At 36.6% G+C, this 19,793-nt stretch overlaps 1 protein-coding gene across 7 annotated transcripts in view; it reads right to left on the reverse strand.

Annotated features, from left to right (window-relative positions):
• Positions 1 to 460: 460 nt before the first annotated feature.
• The window catches only part of ZFX (zinc finger protein X-linked), a 36,095-nt gene continuing 16,762 nt past the window's right edge, over positions 461 to 19,793 (reverse strand). For 5 of the 7 annotated variants that reach the window (XM_053917068.2, XM_053917065.2, XM_053917066.2 and 2 more), the window contains 7 exons: positions 19,584 to 19,672; positions 16,112 to 16,681; positions 6,659 to 6,808; positions 6,295 to 6,438; positions 5,767 to 5,919; positions 5,092 to 5,232; positions 461 to 4,251 (listed from right to left, as the gene is read on the reverse strand). In XM_053917068.2, the coding sequence (XP_053773043.1) occupies positions 3,068 to 4,251; positions 5,092 to 5,232; positions 5,767 to 5,919; positions 6,295 to 6,438; positions 6,659 to 6,808; positions 16,112 to 16,681; positions 19,584 to 19,644 (2,403 nt within the window). In that variant the 5' untranslated portion in view covers positions 19,645 to 19,672 and the 3' untranslated portion in view covers positions 461 to 3,067. Of the gene's footprint in view, positions 4,252 to 5,091; positions 5,233 to 5,766; positions 5,920 to 6,294; positions 6,439 to 6,658; positions 6,809 to 16,111; positions 16,682 to 18,293; positions 18,350 to 19,583; positions 19,673 to 19,793 lie in introns of all 7 variants that reach the window. The other 2 variants (XM_053917069.2, XM_053917070.2) reach the window with 2 other exon arrangements.

Raw genomic sequence — 19,793 nt, forward strand, 5'->3', positions numbered from 1 at the left:
ATCTCGGGAATTGGAGATGCTAATAAAACAAATCCTTCATGAAGATAAAAAGAAAAAATGAATTTCAAGGATATGCTCATCAAAGGATTGACCAATCACCTCTTCCCTGAAATATTACTTGCAAATTTGCAGGGTTGAAATATTATCAGTATTTGCATTCTAGTCACAAAATTCAAAGCAATCAAGCATTTTGAATTTCCCTGCTGCATAAAAGGAATTAAGAAATGGGGAAATGAAAATAATACACTGCTTTTGATGTTTATTAGGTTTACAAAAACTGTACATTTTTTTTCTTAAGAAAAAGCATTAACTTAGTACTGGTATCAAATAGACTAAACATTCAGTAACAGGAAAATATTCTGATTTTTATTTTTGCACGTTATTCTCAAGTACACAATTACAATAATGTCACACATCCCTATATGATTTTCTTTTTATGTATTTTACTTTTCTTACAAAGTGTACAGAGGGAGGAACATACAATATTTAATAGGATATTTCTACAGAACAATAACTTATATTATGTCCTTGTAAAAATCTGTACCTCTTTAAAACATTTAACTGAAACAACCATGTTTTTTAGCTTTGCTAATCAAAATTGTTTTAAGAATTAAAACTAGGTTGTAGCTAATGTCAGTACATAAGTGACTACAATTTCATTTTCTCTTTATACAGACAAACACATTTTATAATATTCACTTGACCAAACCCTTAAATACCTTTTAAAGGTTTCAATATTGTGCTTTAAAAAGAAAAGAACTGTGTATGATTCCAGACTATGTAAGAGAAATATAAAGTGTGTAAAATGCTGTGTTCTTTATCTTTCAGTTTATTTAAAAAAATATAGATGACCAATTATTTATATTTTCTGTATCAATTTTACAGAATGTTTTAAAATTACTAAATTTCCGGTTTAAGTGTTTTACATTAATCTGAGAAAAATAAAAAATAAGGGAGATTTTAAAGGTTCTCACAAAAAAACAGACAGAGCTTTCAAGAATAGAACTGCTACAGGGTAATGAATCACACAATTTTAAGTTACTTTTTTTTTAAAAAGCACGTTATGGAGGCCAAGAGGACACAGGAGTTCCCACTGGGACAGGCCCAGGCCTTGGTTCTGACTGGCATTCAGGTTGGAGTTCATACCAGCTTAAAGAACTTGACTTAGAACTGGACTAAATGAACCCAGCACTTCAAAGGCTTGCCAAACACCCAATATTTAGATTTCTAACTCTACAAACTCTTGAATACAGATATCAACAACAAAGAGAAAGATGAAAGAGAAAGAGGATGGAGCACCATAATGAAGAGGCAAGGCAGCTATCAAGTGGGAAGAAAAGTCCTAAATCTCCCACGATGTGCCAGGTACTCATATGTGCTGACAGCCAATTTAAGGACCCCCAAAACTGTCTTCTGTTCCCCAAAATGTATCTTAACACAACCAAATTCTCATTAACTGCATCCATTTTATGAGCCAGAACTATTTGCTTAAACAATATCAACCCTCAAAGAAAAACAAAACAGTGAAAGACTCGGTGACATTCCAAATAAGGCCTCAGATTTTCCTCATGCACTTAAAACATACCTTTATCTTATGTTCTAATCAAAGCCAACTTGTGCATTAAGTTTTTGAAAATTTCCTAGCTATAACTAAGAAATAACAGAGTAGGCTGAACTTGAAAAGTGTAAATCATAATTAGCACCCAGTCTCTGGTACATGGAGCTGTAGCTTCCTGAGTCTCCCTTGGTTGGTGATAGAGTCCTCGCAGGGGCTTCTCAGAGAGAACTGAGGAAGGTCTGTCTGGATACTCATTAGCTTTTCAGAAAAATATAAAGGCATGGAGCTGAAGTTGTATGAAAACATTCTATCTAGAAACATCTTAACTTCTATTTTTCAATTACCAAAGATATTTAAAAGAAAATACCTTTACTCTTTAAAAATACTAGTGTCCTTATTTTCCTTCTAATTCTTCACCTGAGTAGTCTCTCTGAAGAGCATGATTTACAAAATGCTCTCATACATCCCTGCATCTTTCATGTTATTGTAAATTTAATACTTTTCATTATAGATTTTAAACTACTACTTGGGGTTGTGTGTATAAATATGTAAAATAAGCAATACACACAGATACATGGTTTTATATATATATATATATATATATATGTGTGCATATACATAATTCAGGGTACATTTACATATATAAAGTTGCAAAAGATCCTAAGAGCTACAAATTACCTCTAGGAGATTCCCAAATGCAGTCCCCAGTAAGTCTCATTTGTAGCACACAACCATTCCAAGACAAAGCAGCACAGACAGAATAATCAAAATACAACAAGATCAAGCAAAATTTTTCAGTAAAGTTTTCTATAACTTTGCTATGCTGACAAAAGATGTAAATACTCCAAAGAAAGCACCCCCCCCTAAAGTATATTTTGTCTGCTAAACAAAATGAGAAGTAAACACAAACCCAGCCACTGTTCTTTACTCAGCAATGCCAGGGATGCAAAAGTTCAAACGGAAACTTTCATTGTCATGTGGTCTGAAAAGATTAAGCAAGACAAGTGAATGACTTCCATGGTAGCCTAATTAGACATGACTGCTAAATCTCCCATTTATGTTAGTAGATGTCTCTGACAATTTTATTGTGAGAAATCCATCAGGGAAAAATAGTTACTCTGAAAGTAATCATGTTGACTCAATCTAAAGTTTCCCTAACTTTAAGTTAAATGCTCTTAGAAGAGTACCATCAAGGTAAGCAAGGTAAATATTTAAATAAATATAAAACTAATAAGATAGGAAATTTCAGTATAGAAGCAAGGTTTAGTTCATTAAAAGAAACTTGTTTCTTGCTGTTCTTCCCCATTGATTAAACAAACTGAATAGAATTCAGAACACACTACTGAACAAAATGTAAAAAAAAAAAAAAAAAAAGTCAATTAGAAGCGATATTCTATTTGTATACAGCATAAATCAATATACAGTATTATATGTGAATGAGACTGATTGGCTTTACAATGAATTTTCTGCTTCAAGGCCAACATCTCCACAAACGTCTGTAAAGTATTATCAGGGCAGGCCCACTTCTTTATGATGCCGCATTATGTGCTGGTTCTTTTCTGAAGGTCTTCGGAACCCCTTCTTGCAGTACTCACAACGGTGAGGGTAGTCTTTCGTATGAATGGAAATAACATGCCGTTTAAAGCCCGAGGCATCTGTCGTGCTATACTCACAGTATTCACACTGATACACTTTCCTGCCACTGTGTGTCTTCATATGCTTTTTAAGCTCATTCTGTTGCCTGAATCCCTTTCTACACCTCTTACACCTAAAGGGAAGATCTTTCGTGTGAACTGAGAGAATATGGCGACTTAGAACAAATGGATCTGCAATCTTAAAGTCACAATGTCTGCACTGGTGCATTTTTTTACCCTTGTGGGCAGCCACGTGTTTCTTGAGTTCTGAAGGCCTGTGAAAGCCTTTATCACACATGTCACACTTATGGGGGTAGTCTTTCGTGTGAACTGAAATTATGTGTCGTTTCAAGTCACTTGAGTTCGAACTCTTGTGGTCGCAGTGCACACACTGGTGTGTTTTGCTTTCTTGGTGGATAAGAGCATGTTGCTGCACCTCTTTGGTATCTGAGAAGGTCAGAAGACAAATGTCACACTTAAATGGCATCTCTTTACTATGCTTAGTTTTTACGTGTGTTTTCAAGTTAGAAGAGTCTGCGGACCTATATTCGCAGTACTGGCATTGGTAGGGCTTCTCACCGGTATGGATTCGCATGTGCTTTTTGAGCTCTGACGGGTGACGAAAACCTTTCCCACATTCCACGCAAATATGAGGAAAGTTCTTGCTGTGGACAGCCAAAAGGTGGCGATTCAGTAACCCCTGTTCAGCTGTTTCATATTCACAAAATTTACACTTGTACATTTTATTGGCTCCTTTTTCCTTATGCACCATTTTGTGAGTAAACAAAGCCCCAGCATGAGAGAAATGCTTCCCACACTCATCGCATTCAATGGCCTTCTCTGTCTTGCTGGTGAGCTTGTGGCTCTCCAGGTGGTTGTGTAAACTTATCTTCTTGTTCGTAGTGTAATCACAGTCAGTACAGCGGTACTTCTTCTTGGCAAGGTGTTCAGGATGGTTTTTCATGTGCCTTTTCAAAAAACCTCTTGACTTAAACTTTTTCCCACAGATCATGCAAGGATAGACAGTCAAGGGATGTCCATCAGGGCCAATAATTATTGCTAAAAAAGGAAAAGAAAGGTGTGTGAGTGATCAAACCAAGTTCTGGTTTGGTTTATTCAAGAATTTAAAGGGTGTGTTCTGAACATTATTGGGCAAGTACTCATAAGTTGAGCTATTTGCTACCTAACATTGCTTTTTTACCATTTTTCAACCTAAGAGATATAGCAACCTTGTCATAAAGAACAACCTGGTCTGGATACTTCATTCAGTACGACTATACCAACCTCACTCCCTCCAGTTAAAAAAAAAAAGTGAATAAATATGGAACTTCCATCAACTAGTGATTAAAGCTATTGTCAATTTAGAAATTGGTGGGAAATTATCCATAAAGTTTCATAATCACAATTTCTGCTTTGGTTATTCAAAAAAACATAACTTATGTCAACTTAGAGTAAGGCTTAAATATACTATAAAATGTTTGAGATGCACATGGGCATACAAGAATAGACAGGAATGTGTCACATGAACAGAAGTACCTGTCTTGCTGCTCTATAAATTGTGCTTCCTTTACACAGACATAATCAGATTCTCTCAATACATTAGTTTTTTTTTTAAAGTTAATGCTTATAACGTATGAGGGATCTCTTTTCATTTCCACATAAAATCACCCAAGTTTTAAAATTTTTCATTCATGTTTGATACATTCCCTATTTCTTTTTATCCAAGAAAATCATTCATGAATATCACTGAATTCTTAAAATTGTATTTTCCATTTCAATACACAAAAGCTACATGTGGTCTAACAGCTAAAATGCCATCACAACACCTCTGTGGATACATACTAGTTTCATCTGAGAGCTTGCAAAGCAAGCTGCGCTGTGGAACTCGCGTGCCCTCACCTGTTTGGTACTGCCTGGAATCAGGTCTTCTCCTTTTCTTTGGTTTTTGTTTAGCCAGTCTGCCGAGCCCAGCAGACTCATCTATGTGCAAGAGGGCACTTGCAGTGCCATTCCGGTTTTCAATTCCATCAGAATTATTACCTAACGATGCGCATTAAAAAACAAAATTATACTGTATTATAAAGAATTAGGGATTCTTTATTAACTACAACAATGAAAAGTAAGCCATGATACTCATGAATGACAGAAATTCCCCATTCTAGTTAATGGGTTTCATAACCACATTTATTATAGCAAGACCAGGAGAAATGGCCTAGCTTACAAATCTAAAAAACACACGAAAGCATTTGGCCCCATGGACTCCCTCGTTGTCTCCCAAAATTAAAAAGGTATGGGCCAGATATAATCAAGATGAAAAGTTTCAGTTTGAAAGCCTGTACACTTCTTGCAATACTTCCTTCTGTGTGCTATATATACACATGAAAGAAAGTCCTGTTAAAAATAAAGACAAAAAAGTAGACTTTATAATCTTCCTCTACTCCTGTTCAAATCAAATAATCCTTACAGGTTACTAGCATTTCAGATTTCTGAAATCTAAGACCACAGAAACTGTTTTTCAATCATGAATCCACGTTCAAAAACCAAGTCAATCCTAAGAGCTGCTATGCGACTTACCGTAAGCTGCTGCCCACGCTATCGGCATGAAGGTTTTGATTTCACTGTCATCGATTTGCTGTTCGTGCACGGCAGCTGCTGCCGCTGCTGCTGCAGCATCCTCTTCTCCTACAATCACTTCCATATAAACTTCGTCAGCAATTTCAGCAACATCTAAGTAGAAAATTATATAAACTTTTGTGACCAGGTTCACAGAGATCACAGGAGAGACACTGTCATTTCATTTATTTAACAGACAAGTAGAAAGAAGGTTCAAATATTACATACCTAGAACATGACTTTCACATAGTAAGCACTCAAGTATTTGAATGAATCATTCACTTTGTGGTTTTCACCATAATTTGTTTTTAAAGCAACATTCTAAGCATACATAATAAGTCACACTGATGGCTCCCTTGGAATACAGCAGCATAATAATCTCTACAATAATGCCACTTGTTTCCTTTAAACATTGGCTATATATTTATTTATGTTTTTTAAAGATCTACAGAGATAAAACTTTCTCCCACGAGAAGGCCACCTACTTACTTAAATCTTCATCTTCTTGTTGGGAATCATTGACAGTCATATAAACCATCTTTTCCCTTGGCACACGAATACCGCTGCTCTGATCAAGTAGTTCCACTCCATGATCATTCTCGGGCTCACTCTCCACAATGTCTACAGTGCCACCTATCAGGGAAGATGACAGCTCCACGAATTTATGTGAAAATTTCATTTCCACCTATTTCACTTATCACATTTTACATACTTTCCTACTGCCACACTGGAATCCTTGCTTAAAAGTTATTTTCAGAAAAGGTTTCCACAGTTCTCAATCTAACCCACCCAAAAGCAATCAGGTTGAAGTGTTTGGATCAGGATGTGTAATATGCTGAAGGTGTCCTCTTACCTAAGTCATCCTCTCCAGGGTCAGCTTTAAAAATGTACACCTTGATGACTTCAGGGCAAGTGCCATCCACTTTACAAGGATCAATTTCCGACTCTGCATCCAAGGTCATTCCAGAGGAACCATCGTGTTCTATTTTGCCAGCATCATCCACTAAAAAGACAGGAAACACATTACAAATATTAGTAGGTATTGAAATGTTACCATTTCCAAAACTTTTTTTTTTTTTTAACTAGTACAATCTTTAACTTGATTCACACAAAACTGAATGATTTTACCTCAACTGGTGGACATGCGGGGCATGATGGGAAATGTGGCCAACAACTAAGCCGAAGCCTGGTCATGGAAGGCCTTGTGTAACCAGGCACAGAAGCTCAAGACTTGATCCTGGCAGGCTGGAGGTTCCTAAATCTGGTCAGGTGTCAAAATCTCTTAGGGAACTTAAAAGTATAGGCCAGCACCCAGCACTTCTACAAAGTCAGAATCTGCAAGGGTGGGGCCTGATATATAGATAGATTTAGAGGTAGCCTGCCCTAGGGATTCTGATCAGAATTTTGGCAACCTCTGCTGTAGGTGATAGGACACTTTTAAGTCAAGCAGTGACAAGTTGAGATCATCATTTTTGCTATACCACACTGGCCTTGAGAAAGGTGGATCCAGGGGAGTGACATGAAGCAGGGATACCACTTGTCAATCTACTGCAATAATGCAGGTGACAGATGCTGAGGCCTCTAATCAGGACAGAGACAGTACAGATGGGGAAGAGGGCTGGACTTGACAAAGGAGCCCAGAAAAACTATGGGACTTGTGATTTAGGTGACTGAGTGACTAGGGAAGAAATGTTAAGAGAAATGAGGAAAAAGATCTCTCCTCCTGCATGTTTCATTGAGATCCAAGGGGTAACATCTTTAAGAGCTCTCAGAGCTGGTGCCTGTCCCTATTCCTCTGTGCTCACAGCACCCTTTGACTGTATGTAGTCAGATGTGGGTTGAGGATTCAATGGAAGGTATGACTTTAAGAAGTCTTATTTTTAAAGTTAACAAAACAGTGTGGTGATTGCAGGGTGGAGGGAGGTGAAGGTGGAAGAGGGGATGGAGGGGATAAATGGTGATGGAAGAAATAACATTTTAAAATTTTAAAGATAAACATAAAGTGAACAAAGGGGCAGTAACTAGAATGGGTTGCAGGGTCAAGGGCTTTTCCGTTTACCTGATAAAAATATTCATGCATGCTCAATCTGTGGGAGAAAATATAATATAAAGCGAAGGCTGAAGCAAGATATAGTGAAATTTCTGGATCAAGATCTCAGAGGAAAAGAGAGATGAAACCAGGTACAAAGATAAAAGGAATTGTCCTGAAATAGGAGAAATATGCTATCCTTCCAAGACATGAGAAGGTAACCTGGATGAGAACGTAGCTACATTGTATGTAGGGAAAAGGGCAAGGTTGTAATGCAGAAAGTTGGAGGAGTTCATGGCTGTTGGCTTCAACCATGGGTAGGAAATAGGAAGAAAGGACTTGGTTACCAGTGAGTGAATGGTAGACTGGGTTAAGAACTTAAGAAGCTAGAGAAATTGAACTGATCCAGGACAAGCTTAATGATATGAACAGTCAGAGAGACCAGTTGATTATAAACTCTTTGCAATTAAAAAAACAAAAAACAAAGAGAAGTTCTCTGAACTCTGAAGACAACTACCTGAATTCAGGTCTCTTGACTATGTTTTATAAAAATGGTTTGTAAAAAAGAATTAAATAAATAAATATGGTTTGCAGGGGGAAAGAATCAGCATTATGTCCTTATTTCTGGCCTGATGTGCACCTGTCCTTTTCCAAAGCTAAATATTTTTATGCCATTCGCAAGCTGACTGAGCCAATGTTATTTAAATTTTTTTAACTCTTCACCCAAGGATATGCTTAGAGAAAGGAAGGGGGAAGGAGTGGGGGGGGGGGAGGGAGAGAGAGAAAGAAACAAACATGCCTTGGTTGCCTCCTGTGTGCACCCTGACTGGGGATAGAACCTGCAACCTAGGTATGTATGCCCTGACCAGGAATCAAGCCCACAACCTTTCCAATGAATAACGCTTCAATTAACTGAACCACCCGGCCAGGGCACAAATGTTATTTTTTTAAAGGTGGCTTTGGAGTTTTAGGCTAAGACTGCATTAGAAGGATGAAGATCTCACCAAACTAGCAGGAAAGTCCTGAGTAAGTTTGTTATGTCTTCAGAGAATTCATCTCTGACAGCTGGTACTGTTGATGAAACTTGGCCTCTTTTGGCAAGGCCTATCCAAACTGATTCTAACAAGTACTAGAAGATCAAGTGCCCTTGTGTTTACAAAGAACAAGGTCAGACTAGCTGTTTATGTGTACATTAGCTCGTCGGTACTCATAAAATAAACCTTTGATGACTAGAAAATCTAATCATTTTTGAGCTTGCAAAATGCCATGTATTTACCTGTAACCTGAAGTAAAAGACTTTTCTGTTTGTTTTCATAAATGTGTGGGAAACACATTTCAAATATACAGGCTTACCTGAGCTGAACAAAGCTATTGCATCATTTGACAAAAGTAGAATTAACCTTCAGATTTTCACCTTGAGAATTTGCCCCATAACTCAACCTATGAAATTAATCTAAATATTAAATATTATAAAAGTGATTTGTTTAAAGATTACTTTGATGGTCCTGTTACTCAAAATTTCACCGCGGGGTTTTTTTTTTTCCCCCTCCACTGTGGTTTTAAAGCTACCATTAAAAATGAACTTCTAAAAACAGACAAAGAAGGCTTTGATAACATTAAGTCACTGTACATATGATTTCTGCGTAAGTGCCTTCTAATGTAGTAATGAAGAACTAGAGCTTTACAGTAAGGTCTCTCCAAAACAGAAGTGCGTAATTTCTGAAAATTAAGACTACTTCTAATAATAACTACCATTTGCATGGCATTTCACAATTTCCTTAGCATTTCTATATACTTTTATTTATTTGATCCTCATCTTTTCCAGACAAAGAAATAAAGGCTCTGAGATGGCATGTGACTTGCCCAAAGTCAGTGAGTGAATCAGTGAGTGAGAAGTGGGAGACAGAGTGAGGAGGTCCTTGTCTTTATAACCCAGACCTTTATTTTCATCTTCTGATCTTTTAACAAAATATATGTTCACTGTATATAATTTAGTATTTTTAAAAAATCACCAATAGTCCCACCAACCAGAGATACCATCATTATGTTAGCAAATTTCCTTCCCAGTTTTTTCTACTTTTTAAAAAATAAAACTGGCATCACAGTTTCCTCAAGCCTTATGGAATAATAATCTTTATATCTCATCCAGCATTTTAAACTTCAAACTGAAGAAAAATTTTACTTAGCACCAATTTCATTAGTAACATCAAAACTACAGCAAAATATAGGCATACTTTATACCGCTTCAAAGGAGCTTCAGTAACATCCCCTGAAGATGAAAAATTAAGGGATGGTTATTTGCAATACTAAGAAACGCTACATAATCTAAAATATAGTTCATTAAGACTTCAGAAAACTCAGTAATTCCTGGAAAATAAAAATTACTGGAGGGCAGGGGGGACTATACCACTTCAAACAAATTGCTTATTAAAGGAACACTGATCTAATTTAAAAATCAGCAAAAGCTGATATGGAGAACATTTCATGGAGAATCTATAGAGTAAGAAATGTCAGTGGTTGTGATAAATAATGATAACACCAAACATTTACCCACCACATACCACATGCAAAGAATGATACTAAGCCCTTAAAATATATCATTTACTCCTCATGACAACCTTAGAAAACAGGTGATATTGTTTTGTTATTCTCACCTAAGTTTCAAGACCAATTTCATTATAATTTTTGCCAAGATAGAAAAATGTATGGTATTGGATTCCAATGGAATTGCATTTTATATACATTAACATGATAAAAAAAGACATCACACCAACATCCCTTAGACATTGCCCTCAGTCAGACTTCTTAAAACATCCAGTCACCTTACTCCAGCAGGGAATGGTACCCTATTTCCTACCAAGTAAAATACAAATTGCAGTCTAGCAACCAAACTGAGCAAACCGCCTTCTGCCTTCCCAGTCCTGTCTCCTCCAGCAGCACCCAGACTACACTACATACCCTGAACTTAATGTTTTTATTTCCATTCCTTTATGTTTCTGCAACTTTACTTTAAAAAATATAGTTTACTGTAGAAATTATATAGCTTATATTGACAAGTATTTAAAAAGTATAAAAATTAAAATATGCTCAAAATCTCACCACATGGAATTATCAATAGAATTTACAGATCATTATTCAGACATTTCTATGCATATTTAGAAATCAAAGGGTGGAAGACAGAATGAACAGAGATCTTTTTAGTGAATATTGGGTAATGTAATGTGCTATTTTTAAACAAAAATTATTACGTTAGAATTTACTCAAACTTTAATTCCATGATCAATCCCATTCCCTGGCTCTCCAATCCCTTGCTCCACCTCTCTTCATTTCACCATACTACCTTGGCTAAATCCAATTTTCCTGTTTGCCTCTGCACCAGTACCTGTGTGGCTAAAACAGGTTGGGAAAACACACATACAGGTGCTGATAGCTTCACTTCAAATTCAGGACCCTGAATGTGCAGACCTTTTCTGCCACTTTTCCCCTCTCCTATTTTCCACGTTCTCTCCTCTATTATCACCTCCCCAACCTCACTCCCTGATCTTTTTTAAATTTTTATTTACTGATGAGAGAGAAACATCGATTCGTTGTTCCACGTATTTGTACTATCATTGGTTGCTTCTTCTATGTACCCTGACTGGGGAGCAACCCACAACCTTGGTGTATGGGGACAATGCCCTAACCGAGCTACCCAGTCAGGGCTTGTTGATGATCTTCACAGGAAACAATGGAAACAATCACAAGATTACCACCTACCCACCTATCAACAACTACAGTGGTCTGAAAAATAAAAAATAAAAACATAAAGTGGTCTGTAACCACAGCAAAACCATCTGCACTCCTAGCTAAAGCCTCCTCCTAACTCTTCATACCCTCTCCACTGGTTTTCCTTAGCATAACAAACAAGCTATTCTTTCACCACCTTTAAAACAAAAACCCTTGAACCCATTTGTCTGCCACCTCCTTTTCTCCATTTCTTGTCATTCCACATCCTCTAAACTCACTTCACTCAGGCCACTTCACCAAAATTGTTCAACTAGGTCATCCGTTCTCAGCCCTCATCTTAATTGTCCAGCAGCACTTTCCCCACTTGGCTTCCAGGACCCAAGCTCTTGGTTTCCTCCTCCCTTCACTGGCCATGTCTCAGTCTTTGCAGGATCCTATTTCTTCATGTTGCAAACCCCAGAGCTTAGTCCTTGGTCTTGGTTTATCCACAATCACTCCCTTGGTGATCGATCTCATTCTGTCTTAGAGCTTAAATTTCATCTATATGCTAACTATTCCCAATTTTGCATCTCCACTGTAGCCTTATTTCCCAAATTCAGACTTGTACATCTTTGATATCTACCAGATATCTCATTAATTTTCTACTCAAATGTCATCTTCTCAGCAACCCGACCACATTTGTAACCCAAAACTGTTTTTATACTTTTCTTCTTCCCAAGCATTTATCACCTGTGCAATCATTTATTTATGTGTGTACCTCTGCTAGAATATTACCTCCACAAAAGGCAGTGTCATCTATTTTGTTCACTAATGTATCCCAAGTGCCTACAATACTGCCTGATGTACTGTTAAAGCACACAACGTTCATCTGTTAAATATATGAATACTGATATTGAAGTAAATGTTTAGGTATTACTAGTTCTTAACCCTCTAAAGGTAATATAAAAAACACTGAGTCATACTTTGCTCATAATACATGAATTAATTTTAAAGCCAGTATGTATTTTCACCTTACTATGAAAGATGTAGAAATTGACACATTCACACACTTCTTCCCAAATATTTTATAGTTAGCTTTAATAAAGTTCATTCAATATTCACTACAAATCCTTTTATCACAATTTCTCCATTCTACAGTTCTTTTTATTGATTGATCCTTTGGTTTGCTAAATGCATTATCACATAGAGCAGTCAAAAAGGGCTAATGGATGCTATAGTCTGAATTCCTAAATACTTAAAAATGTCAGTCCATGAGGTTTTGGATGGGTATAAATTTCTTAGGTTACATTTTCTCAGAATTTTGTAGACATTGTTCCCCTGTCTTCTAGCACTGAGTATTTGTGTGGATATGCCTATAATGTTTTAAAGTTCACTAAACATCACTATGATTATAACTGGGTGGTTTTATTATTGTCAATTTCTTGAAACAAAAGTTGATATCTTTATTTCAGAATAATTTCTTCCATTATAAATATTTTTCTAGTTCATTGGTTGTTCCCTTCTTCTGTAATTTCTTACATGTGTTTGTCTTCTTTATCTATCCATCTTCTCCATAATCATTTTTCCTCTTAGTTTTTTTAACCATGTCATTTTTTGCAATTTCATAAAGCCCAGTCCTTCTGCCCCTGGCTATAAACTGAGGCATATTTATTGTTATAGTTGCTTCCATGGTGGATTTTATGTTGATATTTTTATTTTTCTCTTCCGCTTCTTTCTGATTTTGTCAGTTTACTTTCTATCAGCCTCTCTTGTCTTACAGTCTTTGAACCTTTGTATTTCTTCTTTGGGTTGTAAAAATGAGATTATATTGTTTGCAATTTCACTGAGACTACCAACCAGTACTAGTCAATAACACTTTCTGTAATGATGGAAATGTTTTTTTTTTAAAAAGATTTTATTTATTTTTAGAGAGAGGGGAAGGGAGGGAGAAAGAGAGGGAGAGAAACATCAAAGTGTGGTTGCTTCTTGCGCACCCCCCGCACCGGGGATCTGGCCCACACAACCCAGGTATGTGCCCCAACCAACCAGGAATCGAACCGGCAATGCCCTGGTTTGCAGGCCAGCATTCAATCCACTGAGCCACACCAGCCAGGGATAAAAGAAAGATGACTATAAATAAAATTTTTAATGAAAACTTTACAAGTCTGGACTCTAACCCAAGAATCTAGTACAACTAGATGTCAACTGTTACTAAGGCAACGTCTGGGGTTTTTTGATGACTTTCTTGGAGGGTTGAACTTCCTTAAAGAATAATAAAGGCAAAAAATAATGTACAGCTACAGGCTAAACCAAAGTCATGCATTTTACTCCTTAGCAACCAAGTTTAAGAAGAAACAAAGCAGAAAATGGAAAGAGGAGTACACCACCAGATCCTCATGCCTTCATAATGCAGTGTGAACCCAATTTCCTACTTTCTCCAGTCTTGCCCCTGGGTTGCCTGGTCTTGTAACAGAAAATCTGACAGTGGTATTTAAAAACAGTATTTTCATACTAAGTAGTGCATCTTACATAAAAACCTAAGACTCCATCTCAGGTAGCCCTGCAATGCAATTCAGCAATCTATCTTGTAAGTTCTTACCTTCCTGCCCTGGTCCACCCCCCTGACAAAGGCTTTTCAACCCTTTGTCGCTATCTTTCAGCTTTCCACCCAACCTCTGCCTATCCTTCTATATTAGCAGGTGAATTTACTGCAAAGAAAATAGCTCCCTACATTCAAACAGTCCTTTTAGTTTCTGTCCCTGGCTCTCTAATTTCCTCCTCCCAGGTAATGGCATGACCAGGTACCCCATCTCCCAAGGTAGAAACCTCGGGACGTTCTTGATTTCTTTCTCCCTCAAATACTCACCCCTACTCTATCTGTTACCAAATTTCATCCACTTTACCTCCTAATTAATCTCTCTTGAATCCAGCTCCCTTTCTCTGTCTCCGTTACCGTGAAGGTACTTAGGATCTTCTTTTTTTCATACGTGAACCATCTGAACTATTCTCTGCCACTAATCTCTCCCTCACCCATTCTTATTCCGTATTACGACCAGAATTATCTTCCTAAAATAAATTCAAACTTGAAACAGGATACCATATTTTCCCATCAAACTGGCAAAAACTAAAAAGGAAAATAATACCTTGTGCTGGTCAGAGTGTAGGAAAATGGACATTCTCATCAACTTGATGGGGAAAGTTATAGTAGGCAAAATACTGAGGCACTACAACCAGATTTGTAAATGTGTATACCCTTTGATCCAGCAATTCTATTTCTAGAAATTTATTCTAAGGAATTAAACAGAAAGTGCACAAAGATATGCAAGCACATTGTAAAGTTCCCGCCATTCCCAGCAAAGGCCAGGACCTTTTTTACATACTACATCACTTGCCTAGAATGTCTCCCTCTCTCCCATGCCTTTCTTCATCTTGTAAAACTAGAACTTGTCCTTGAGTTTAAAGGTCAGCAACCCCATCCAGTCTCCACAGCAATTTAGTCACATCTCTGTATCACAGTGCAACCTATCGTTCTCTCCCACAGTACACTGTAACCTCTCCAAGGAAAATGGGTTTTATGTATTTTTTAATGTAGCACATATCCCTACCTGCACTACCTACAACAATATCTGACACACAGCAGGGGCCCAATAAACAACATGGTGTATGATGGTGTTTTCTTCTTTACACAAAGAATTCTGTGATTTCTAAAATCTTAAGAACTTTTAAAAGGTATTTTCCCTAAAATGCTGGACTCCAATGTATATTATACTAAGTTCCTGTATTATATTACGTATTCAAGCAAAGAAATAGTCTTGTGAATTTATATAAGCAAATAGTCAGTGGGTCTTTATTTGTTTGATGTTTAGTTCCTAAAGACCTAAGAATTTCCACACTGGGTCAGAAATGTGGTCTATCCAACTGAGGACTTTATGTCTAAAAATGGTACCAAGAAATATGTGTAAGAAGACACAGCTATTCCCCCAGACATTAAGTTAAACATTTAGAGGTGTGTTCCAAAACACCTTACTTTTCTCCAGTAACTTAACATGAGTCCATCATACTTGAAATCATGTTTTAGAATCACTTATGTTTCAGCATTATGCCAGAGCTCTTCTCCATGCTATCTGTTATATAGTATTTTACATAAGCACATAAGTATTACATAAGTAGTACATGTACATACAAGAATATAAGTAGTTTGGTTATACATCTTTTTCCAATTTGAACTCCTTTTATGTTTCAATAGGGTTCCTAATTCTAATAAAGGCTGGTAACAGCCTGATCACAAACTTCATGATTTCACAACATTCAGTTCTATTCCTTTCCGTCTTTGTCTTTCTAGACTGAAGAAATCTCATCTTTCTATTGCGTCCTTATAGAGAAATGACTCTTTATTCTGTACAACTTTGCTTTTCTTAATTTTGAGTTATCTGACAGGCTCCAAGCTGAAACAACGCAGGAATGTCTATGAAATTTACTTTTATAGAAGTCAAGAAAATTTCACCCCTGATGTAAGTTAGGAAAGACAGCCTTCAAAAATACCTTTGGCAATCACTGTACCCCAAGACTTACAGGAAATCATAAGGTAGTCCTCACAGTTGCTCTTGTCATCATCTTGCTGGTCCACAGGAATCCCGTTGGCATCTATGACTGCTTCAGAGGCACAATCTGCTACTAATACTTCTTCTGAAATTACATCAGTTGTCAGAGGATCAGTGACGATTTCTGCCTCAACTACACTATCATGAACCACATGCTCAACATGTCCAACATCAGACACATGTATAGAGTCACTTGTCAAGACGTGTTCTGGTATAGACATTGAGGCTGAAGTAATATCGGAAGCTAAAACATCATCTGGGACTGTGCAATGTTCTAAAGAAACTTCTTCAGTTACATCTGAGTCTAGCACTTGCTCAGGAATGATGACCGTTTCAGAGACATCTGCTTCTTCCATGATATCTGGGCACTGAACATCTTCTATAACAACATCCTCGATGACATCTTGGATTACAACTGAGTCTGGGTCATCAGGAACAAAGTTATGCACAGTTATGTCTGAATCCACAACATCTGAAACAAAAACGGTTTCTTGTACTTCCACAACAATTTGATCACCATCCATGTGTGCAGTATCAGCTCCTTAAAAAAGAAAAAATTAAAATCACAATTCCAGGTAGGCATGCATGACTACCTTAATTAATGTAAATGTTTTAAATTTCTATCAGGAAAACAGAATAGCTTCTCAGTTTTCTCAAATATTCTGTTAGATTAAAGAAATAAAGAGGGAATCTATTTTTGAATCATATCAGAAATGAAAATTTCAATGCAAGAACTTTTATACTCATCCCAAATCAATTAATAGATAAGGAAACAGAAAACCAAGCAATTGAAGTAGTCACAGAAGAAAAATATTCATGAAAGTAAAATTCTAGGTTCACTAAAATTAAACCCATATGCATAGTTACTCAAGGGATGATTATAAAAATTAATAAGTAAAGCAACTTCAGGTGGCAAATATACCATTTTCTTTCATTACATGTTTTTCATTTCTCTTCCATCTTGCTCCATCTTTACCTCCTCAACTCACACTTTTTCTTCTTTCCATCTCTCCCATGTATTTCTTATATTTCCCTTCCATTTTTCTCCTCTCTCCCCCTTTGTTCTGGTACAATATCCCATGAATATCCTCCATTTATGACTATGGAAATTTAGATATTATCCTGTGAATCTAGGATACAAAAGGATTGGGGTGTAAATAAAAGAGGGCTAGAAGGTCACAGTTAAAGAGGAAAGACAACTAACTGGTTAAGAAGCCTCTGTGGATAGATAAGATGAAAAGAAGTGCAGCTGCTCTGAAGCAATGGAAGGTGAAGTTAGTTGGAGCAGGGCCTGCCCCAACTTCACCAGGGTACTCTGCCTCCATCTAGCCTCGTTACATCGCCCCAAAACCCAATGCCCCAGACAGTTCCTCAGAGTACAAGCAACCTACTCTAGTCCACTCTGCAGATAAGAATGAAGGTAGAGGGTTGAATCAATTAAAGCCCGGTGAGATTAAATGACTTCACCAAGATCACACAGTTTGTATACATTACGGTATTCAGTAAATGTTACACTGAATAAATGCCACAAACGGAACTCCAAATCAGATATCCTTGCCAAAAAACATAATGTAAGATAAAACAAATCTGGTATCTTGGCTCCTGGTCCAGAGAAAAGCAAAGTTTTATATAAATCTTACCTAAAAAGCAATTCATTCAATTAGTGTTTCTGGATGTGACTCGGACCAGGGTGAGTCCAAGCAGCTGCCTAACTCAGTGACTGTTTATCACTGGCCAGGCCCTCAGAGAGATATGTGGCTTTGTTTAACAAATACAAATGATCAACAAGGGCCAAAGAACCATTAAAAATGTAGGAAATCTTAAAGCCAATCAATATCTATTTTAATTATATCTATAAATAGTATGTTTTATATCTATAAAATAGTACATTTGCTTTAATTTCTATAGAACTTCTACTAAATGCTTTACACTTTTGTTTCCAATATTCTCAATACTAACACCAAGCAACAGAACACTGTAATTTCCATTTTGCGGACATAAAGATGAAAGCATTTAGTGGCAAGAGAAATAATCTAAACCAGAGAACAGGGTTTGGACACTTATTAGTTTTGTGACATTGGGCAAGTCATTTAACCTCTGAGTTTCGGTTTCCTCATCAGTAAAATGAGGACAGTAGTTTCTGCCATGCATACCTCACAAGACTGTTGTGATGATCAAATGGGAAATGTATGGGAAGTGCTCTGAAAAACTGTAATGAGAGGTTTCATTATTATTAGGACAAATGAAAATGGAGGCCCTGGCAGATTAAGTGACTTGCTCAAAGATAAACAAATACCGTAAGTGTTAACAATCAGGCCTAAAATGAAACAGCCCTTCAATCTACCACTTAGCCCACAACCCAGGCTTGCTTGTGGCAAGATTAAGCTAGCAAATACTGTACGTTTTTCCTCAAAGAGCTTCATCTATCTTTGAAGCACATTAATTATAATTTGTGTTCTAATGATAAAGAATTATTATAATTTTTCAATTAGTATCAAACTGAAATTATCAATTTTGAGTCAAAAGACTAGCCCAAATCATTAAGAAAAATATATATACCCCCTGCCACATACACTGGATTTCGAGATTAAAGAAAAGTTACAATTAAAAACCACTAATATTTAATGTCTTGATATAGTTAATTGCTACTTCTTTAATATACTGCAATATGATCATTTTTAAGTCCAATGAAAACTCATTATTAATATTTATAAGGGTAGCTAGCTAGTGTGATATAAAATCATAAAACCTAGTATAATCACTTCACAATGTTACATAATTGGAACCATGGATAATCTAAAATTGTGAATAATTTTTTCCTATTTTTAGAACTTCATGAATTTAATTTTCCTATACAGTTTGGGGAGTGAGATAAGACTGTCTTCCTGAGTCAAAAGGCTCCTCTTGTCAACCTATGAAAGAGACAGGGTTGTAAAACCAGGATGGGGTCAGAATGCAGATGGTCTTAGATTTATACTTTATCTACTGGGTAATAGAAAACAGAGAAATGACATGATCCACATGTTACTTCATAACAAGTACTGTGTTGGGTGGGCTATATATAAGAGACTAAGGGTGAGGAAAATATTTAAAAGTTATTGCAGACTAGGAATGAGCTGATAGAGCCTGTCGTGGTAGGAAGTAGATGTAAGCAAGAACATTTCAAAGAGAGAACAGGACTTATAACTAGGCAAGATGAGAATAACTGAAGATAACACTGAGGTTTTGATACTGCTGCTGATACTGACAAGAATATCAGAGTTGGCTGTGAGGGGCCAAATTTTTAAGGAGGGAAATAATGTGCTTACTTTAACATTTGTAGGCTTGACAAGATAACAACATACCTAAGAGTGAATATCAATGTGAGAGTCTAGCAATTTGTCCACTTGATAACCAACTCCAAATCTGGTAGTTGGAAAGTGGAACAACCCAAGTAGTTATACCTGTTGCACCAAAAAATGAGTTTGATTCTTGTGGTTGTAATTCAAGTCCATCTTCATCCATGGCCTTTAATTTTCATCAGTCACAGCTCCTACATTAGGGAAAAAAGTATAAAGTCTTACTTTTTTTTATAGCATGTATTTAAAATGTCACATAATTTCAAAAGCATATCTATCTAAAATAAAATGGAACTAAATTGATTTCCAATGATA

Source organism: Desmodus rotundus, chromosome X, assembly GCF_022682495.2.
Source record: "Desmodus rotundus isolate HL8 chromosome X, HLdesRot8A.1, whole genome shotgun sequence".
NCBI lineage: Eukaryota > Metazoa > Chordata > Mammalia > Chiroptera > Phyllostomidae > Desmodus > Desmodus rotundus.